Below are 6,940 nucleotides of genomic sequence, written 5' to 3'. Positions count from 1 at the left end.
GAGAGACCTCTAACTGACGTTCACGTCGATGTCGGTAACTGGGCCACATTCCTAGAATTGCTAAAAGCTAAGATGCCTGAGATGTACCATTCCTCTGCCATAGGTATGAACCCGGAGCTATTGGAGAAAGAGTTTGCCACCGCGTTCTGAACGACTTGCAGTACGTATTTACGATGTCCTACGACTTCTATGGCGCTTGGTCCAAGACAACAGGTCACAATGCTCCCATGTACAACGACCCTGCCAACCCTGCCATGATAGACCGCTTCAGCGTCGCCGAATCCATGGATGTCTTCCTAGGCCTCTGGAACCAGAAGTGCAAGGCAACGTACGGACCCATCGAGCATAAGGTCGTCAACGCTACTGGGATGCCAAGACGAACTACGTCGGCAACGCCGGAGTCAAACGCTACTGGGATGCGAAATCCAAAAGGATTCGCGGGTCTTATGTTCACCGTATGGAAGCATACAAGAAGCTAGGAGCTGAACTTTTTTGGAGCCTTGGCATCTCCCAGCAGGGAGAGCGCCTCCCCCAATTCACCCTGCGATATGTACCCACAGTTCGCTATTCCGCTATAGCAGCCCAATCGCCTCAGACGTCACATTTGCGATTTGAACATGTGCAGGTAGGTGCACTTGGGCGTGACTAATTCTTTCCGATGGTTGAGAAGTCGTGGGAGGAGTACTTGCCAGTTCTGTACGTCTTCATGATTTTTCACGTCCACTGCGGACTTCTTTTGGCAGTGTACGTGCTACCTGGACTGCAGGTTGATGTTACCTTGCCGCACCTGAACCTCCGAAAGATGCTTATCAGTAGGTGGCCCTGCAGCCGACATACAGCTTTCTGGTGGTCGCTGGCCACGTGCGCGTGTGTCGCACTGTTCTCGCACTCTTTCTGGGAGGTGTACACCACGCCTCCAGGTAGAATTCCACCTACCAAGGAGTGGGTGACACAGCCCAACCTGGAGCAAATGCATGAGCGCTCTGCTGACGGTGATTTGAGAATCTGCAAGCATGAGGGCATCTACAGTAGGAGATGGTGTGAGGACAAACAGAGCCGGATCGAGCACACTACTGCCACAACATCGCAACGAACGTCCTAAAATTGGATCACTACTGTCCGTGGGTCCTTAATGCCGTCGGCTTCTACAACTACAAGGCCTTCGTGCTGACGTTAGCTTACGCGACTCTCTCGCTAGTTTTGGTGGTGAGGAAAGGGTTTGATGGGCGTCAGTCAGGGCTTCTGTTAAGCCGCCTTCTGGAGATTTCTGACAAGGAGCCTGCATGTCGTGCCCTGACCATCCTGGCCGTGGTTCAATCGCTGTTCCTACTGTCCATCATTGGAGGATTTCTGGGGTTCCACGTCTACTTGATTTCGCGCAATCTGACGACGATAGGTGAGTGAGTCCCAGTCAATTCACCAGAATGTATGAAGGGAGGATCGTCGCGGTACGACAGAGGATTCATTGGGAACTGGGCAGCCGTGTTCGGTCCCCACCCCAGTCGTTGGCTCATTCCCAAGTTCTCTGCCGTAGGCGACGGGCTGCACTTTACCGTCGGTTCGGAGACATTGAATTCGGACAGGAGTCAGAGCTCCCGTGCATAATAGAAACATGTCTAAGCCAACACATCTTGATCCTCTTCTTCTTGCTGTGCGCCTGAATCGGTAAATTGAAGGAAGTGTCCTGCCCGGTGGACTTCGTGATAGAACTCCTTAGGAATGTCCACGCGCAGATTGTACTTCATTGCTGCGGAGTGCTTCACGCCAACGAAGTTATAATTCCACACTTCGTCATCCGGAACCAAAATGAAGCCAAGGAACACGTCTGAGAGCAGCATCTGTGCCTTCTCGAAGTGGCTTGAGGCCATTCCCTGAGCGTCTCCGACAACTTCTCCTTGCTGTTTGCCCCACTGGTAGCCCTGCGCCGTGAGCTTGTAGGCCGTGAGGGAACAAGACCCAGGAGTGAAGGCGCAGTTGATAACGGCGGCGGTATTCAGGTCCCAGGTCTTGTGCTCGCTAATCATGCGGCTTGTGATTATGCAGTCCGCTGGACTCAGCTGCCTGGTTTCCCCTGGAGACGTGTGGATCCATCCAAGGGGTTCCAGGCCGTTGAGGGACTCATGGCTTGGTAGTTGATCTGGGAACGTCACAGAGTGGTGACTTGCCACCTGAGGCGCCATAACCAAGCACCTGATCTCCTTTACTTGAGGGTTTTCGGGAGGGCTGCAGCCGAACAAGTACGCGCCAATCTGCGTGCGCAGGTCGGATACGCAGATGAACCGCTTCAGCACATTCTTGGGCATGACGTAGGTAAGACCGTCCTCACGGATCTCGTCGGAGTTGACGTAGATGTGCTGCGTCCGCAAGTGCAATGAGCTTGCGCTGAGAGCTCGGGTTCGCCAATCAGTTTTACTGTTAAACATCATCTGTTCATGTGGGGATTGAGTCGTAACGATGATTTCGTCGCCGTGAACGTTGGTAGAGCGAGTCGTCACGGATGTAGCCTGGGCAGTATCCTTAGACTGCGCCTCGACCTCAGCGATTTGCTGTCGCTGAATGCTGGGAGGAGAGATGTCGCTGCCGATGATGATATCGCGAATCTCGGACTGGGTTAGACTGGCTACATTGACATTGTTCTTCTTGCCGTAGTCGGCCAGGATGAGGTCCTTGAGCGCAACCTCCACCTTGATCCACTCGTCGTCCGTCAAAGTGGGCCAGGTGTGATGGGACTTTGTAACCACTGTTTTGTTGGGCTTCAGGATCACCTTGGCTCTGTCGCAGTCAACGTGTATCGAGCGTAGACCTAGAATCAGCCTGGAAAACGCAATGAAGGGCGATATCGACTTCAGCCACTCGTCGTATAAGTTGAACAGCAGCATCTCTGGCTGCGTCGCCTTGAGGATCAAGTCGCCGAACTTCTCCATTTTCATGATGGACTGGAAGGGCAGGGTGAGCTCCGTGCCCTTGATGACGATGTTGGGGAAGTCCAGCAAATGTACCTCCAGCGGATCTAGCATGCCTTTGCGGGTAACGATAACCTGCTTCGGCTGCTCCTCCACAGGCAGCGATCGGATCAACGCAGCCACCTCCTCCGCGGTCTTCCACTTGGCTAGCTGGGAGAGGCGCTTCTGTCCCGCCCAAACTGACGTGTGAATGATCTTCAAGAACAGTTGGCCGGTTTTCGGGTTCAGGATGAAGATTGCACCATTAGCGGGCTTAGTAGTCAGATTGCCCTCGAAGGTACGGTGAATCGTGACGCGGTACACGTTAGTGTCGTCGACGATCCAAATGTTCTGGTTGCTGAACAGCTCGCCGTAGTTTTGGCTGTTGAGGTAGGGCTCAGTCGGCTCGGACGAGTACAGTTGCAGGCCCTTGCGAATACGCTCTCGCAGAACGAATAAGGCCGGGTTGGCCTGCATGATTTTGTTCATCGCGCGCTGGAGCAAAGGTTTGGACCCTGGGAACCAGTTACCGAAGCCCGAGTGGAGATTGTAGCATAGGTCGATGCCCAGCAGGCACCCTGTAGGCGACGGGTAGATTGACATGTTGTCGCTGGTGTAGTCGAGAAATTTAGCTCTGCAATAGCGTTCGATATCGTGAGAATCGAAGTCGCCCCAACGCAGCTGAACATCCACCCAGTACTTGGAATTGGAAGTTCCATCAAACTGGTCTCGGGCTTCACCGAGCAGAGACGGACGGGCCATGTTCCACTTGTAGGTGGCGAACAGCAGGATGTCTGCGCAGGAAGAGTTCATCTTGTACGACTTCCTCGGATGTATCGTTTCCTTTTGAACCATCTCCACGTCTAGGGCGTCTAGCTCCATGTCGAAAACTTGACAGAGGTCCATCACCACCGATTCGTGCACCTTCTGCCACAAGTGAGCTCTAAAGATTTGAATCAGGCTTATCTTCAACGTAGGGATCTTCCCGTGCATGAAGATGCCCGTCAAGTCCAGCTGCACTTGGAACCCCACATATACGTTGGCGCGGTTAACCGTCGGAGACCACCAGAGTGTGAATCGACGGTTGGGGATCTGGTTGAGTCCGGAACGTTGCGCGTTGGTGAGCTTTTTGTACTTCATAGACTCCTCGAATCCACTGGCCTTCTCCCAGAAGAGTCCCTCCCAGGTTGGGAAATAGGTGCCTTTGAACAGCGTATGCTCGAGAATGGCTTCGACGCCGCCCAGTGCCTGGATCATGTCCGTTCGGTAGTTGTTGAGGTTCCAGAGTTTACCATCGTGCCTCTGATGAGTCCACCAGAAGGGGTTGTTTCGCAGGATCTGATGCTGTTTGAAGTGCTGTCGGACACGCCAGCCTTTGTCGTAGGCCAAGGTGTGTCGGTCTTTCTGGAACAATGTATTGATCCTCGGCACCCCTCTGTCCCAGGAATCTTCTAGGTCCTCGAGCGTTAGACGGCGGTTCTGAGTGCTGGCCTCCTTGTGCTTCAATGCGTACTCAGCCCACACGCGTTGGCTGTCCAGAATTTCGGATTCCCATGTTTGGACGTACCTGTAGAGGTTGGGAATGAGTTGATCCGTTTCGTGGCTCATTCCGGCTCGAAAGTGAGTCACGCCAGTGTCGGTTTGTCGCGAGTACTGCATATCACTCTGTGGGATGAGTATGTGCCCCATGGACAGCATACCCAGCCCTCCCAGCTCCTTAGGAGTGTAGAACACGCACGGGGGGAAACGTGAGGGCATTTTCGAGTTGAGGCCAATCTTAATCCTGGTCTGAATCTTGTTCTCGCACTTCACAAGAAGGTCAAGCAGCTGCTCTGTGTAGATGGCGGCCTCTCTGTAGTACGTCAGCAGCCCAATCAAGGTTGTGTTCCACTTGTTCGAGATCTTTGTGAAGGTGGTGGATCCAGAAGACATCAAAATCTGCCGAATCCGGTTCTCGAACTTCTTCATGCCGAAATCGTCAACCCGAAGGAACGCCTGAGCGGTGATCTCCTTTGTCGACTCATTGAACAGTTTCCAGACTCCTTCCCGCTGGCTGAACTTTTCATGATACGTTCGCCGCTTCGGCAGAATCCGTACCTCGAACCCGCTCATGGAAAAGAGCAGATTGGGGTTGTCCTGGGAGTACACCGAGGCGAAAGAATTGTCCCACTCCAGCGACGTCACAGAGCGTGGCAGACGATTCTGAATCTCCCAGAATGCAGCGCGGCCCAGGTTGACGTCGTGCTTCATCCGGCGCATCCGGCAGTCGCGCGGCCAGCATTTCTTGTTGTTGTAGCCGACCACGTTCTCGTTGTTGGGGTCGGGGTTTTCAGTAAGGTAGCGTTGCACAAGTTGACGGGCTTCCTGCTTTGTGAATTTGAAGAGCATCCAGAAGCGGTCGATGTAGCGGCAGTACAGTCGGATAGGATGCCCGGTTTCTGTCATCACGTCAGGAGAAGACGTGAACTGATTGGGCATGCTCGGTGGCCCCGCCAACTCCGAAGCCCTCGTCAAGCCGAGCATCAAAAGGTCCAGCACAAGGCCGTAGAACTGGAAAACGAAGGACGAGAACTGCAGTCCTCGAATCAGGCCATAGTGGTTGACATGATTCATATCCTTGTAGGAGATGTTCACGTTGTTTTTCGCTGTGATGTAGTCCGCGATGTTGTGATCCACAATCAGTCTTAACAGGCGATTCAATAACGTCATGTCGATCTTCTCGTAGACCTTTTCGAACTTGGATTCCAGAAGAACCAGGCACTGTCCATCGTCAGTCTCCCACACCTCGTGGAGGTTGTTAATTCCTTGACACCAGCGGTATACAAGCACCGGAGGCGGCTCAGAGTCCGCAGGTTTCACCCAGTTGGGAAACAGGCTGCGGGTGTCGCTCTCGTACCAGAGGTACTGATCGAGGAATGCGTCCGTGATCTTCTCAAGGGGGTCGATCTCGTAGACGGGTATCAGGTGGGAGTACAGATCCATGAATTCCAGTGTGGTTTCCTTGAACGACCGTTGAGTCAGAAGATGTCGTTTGACCCTCGTCAGTGTCTCATGAGGATTGTCGTACGCCTGCTCAATGAGTCCAAGTTCTTCCCGTTGCAGCTGGTTCAGTCGCGTCTTGACGTTGTAGGTCTCCTTCAAACGCTCCAGAGCGAGAATAAGTAGCTTGGCATCATGTTTGTAGTTCAAAGGAGGGAAGGGCATGTGACAAAACTTGCGAGCTTCCAACCAATGCACCGTTGTGGTGTATATCGCGACCGCCTCCTCACCCGACACATACGGTCCGTCCTTTAGGTAGGCGTGCTGCCTTTCCTGCTCCGCCTTCAGCCACAGCCGGGTAAGTCTGCCAAGGTTCTTCTTGCACACAGTCTTGTCAACGGTCGCGCCGCGCCTGATGCGTTCACGGTTGTAGTAGGCAGCGTTGGTCCACCAGTCAGCTTTTAGTTTGACGTAGCGCAAAATCATGCTCTCTACAGGGGCAGGCATCCCAGGTACCTTCCATGGAATGTTGGCCTTCCAGCAACGCCATGCTTCGCTGAGGTGCTGAGCGATGGTACGCGACTTATTGGCCTTTGCCGACTCGGGCATCATATCGATAATGTCGTGCATCACGGCTGCGCGGAGCTCAAGGTCGAAATAGGACTCCACTCTTTGTTTGGTAACAGTCTTTGCGACGCCCTTGGAAACGCGCCCCTCAAATTGCTTCGCTAGCAGATTGCCCAGCCACCGCTCCAATAGCGGAATGACCCCTCTGAGGAAGAACACCCATACCCGCCATCCAGGAGCCCAGAAACCACAACCAGGCCCTTTACCCACAGGACCAGTGTTGAACCGGTAGTAGATCAGGTGTTTCAGATCCTTGCACGTTCGGACTTGGCGCATGAGACGGTACTTGTAGCGGTACATGCCTGTCAGTTGCCCGACATGCGCAAACACGTACTGCAGGCCATCGGCTAGCTGGAACGCGTCCACGTTTCCTAGGCGGTACTGTACATTGG

At 53.6% G+C, this 6,940-nt stretch overlaps 3 protein-coding genes across 5 annotated transcripts; 2 read left to right on the top strand and 1 right to left on the bottom strand.

Moving 5' to 3' along the window:
- Nucleotides 1-173: 173 nt before the first annotated feature.
- KVP17_000465 (uncharacterized protein) lies at nt 174-479 on the top strand (the record flags this gene model as incomplete). Its single annotated transcript, XM_068522573.1, has 1 exon — nt 174-479. The coding sequence occupies one exon, from the start codon at nt 174-176 to the stop codon at nt 477-479; it is 306 nt and encodes a 101-aa protein (XP_068379159.1).
- A 179-nt stretch (nt 480-658) lies between these two features.
- On the top strand, nt 659-1,404 carry KVP17_000466 (uncharacterized protein; the record flags this gene model as incomplete). 2 transcript variants are annotated; one of them, XM_068522590.1, is made up of 3 exons in its annotated part: nt 659-812; nt 840-1,028; nt 1,055-1,404. In XM_068522590.1, the coding sequence occupies 3 exons, from the start codon at nt 659-661 to the stop codon at nt 1,402-1,404; spliced, it is 693 nt and encodes a 230-aa protein (XP_068379160.1). The 2 variants fall into 2 exon arrangements, with proteins under 2 accessions (XP_068379160.1, XP_068379161.1); XM_068522591.1 differs by having other exon boundaries at nt 659-1,102.
- A 212-nt stretch (nt 1,405-1,616) lies between these two features.
- On the bottom strand, nt 1,617-6,940 carry KVP17_000464 (uncharacterized protein; the record flags this gene model as incomplete). 2 transcript variants are annotated; one of them, XM_068522557.1, is made up of 1 exon in its annotated part: nt 1,617-6,940. In XM_068522557.1, a coding segment is annotated over one exon (5,324 nt), but the record flags the coding sequence as incomplete, so codon positions are not given. The 2 variants fall into 2 exon arrangements, with proteins under 2 accessions (XP_068379158.1, XP_068379157.1); XM_068522556.1 differs by having other exon boundaries at nt 1,617-6,848.

Source organism: the organism of the source record quoted next (genome assembly GCF_019968985.1).
Source record: "MAG: Porospora cf. gigantea B chromosome Unknown PgB_NODE_1229_length_6940_cov_172.717, whole genome shotgun sequence".
Lineage (NCBI taxonomy): Eukaryota > Apicomplexa > Conoidasida > Eugregarinorida > Porosporidae > Porospora > Porospora cf. gigantea B.
Note: the sequence above shows the minus strand (reverse complement) of the source record. Positions and strands in the feature narration are given on the sequence as shown.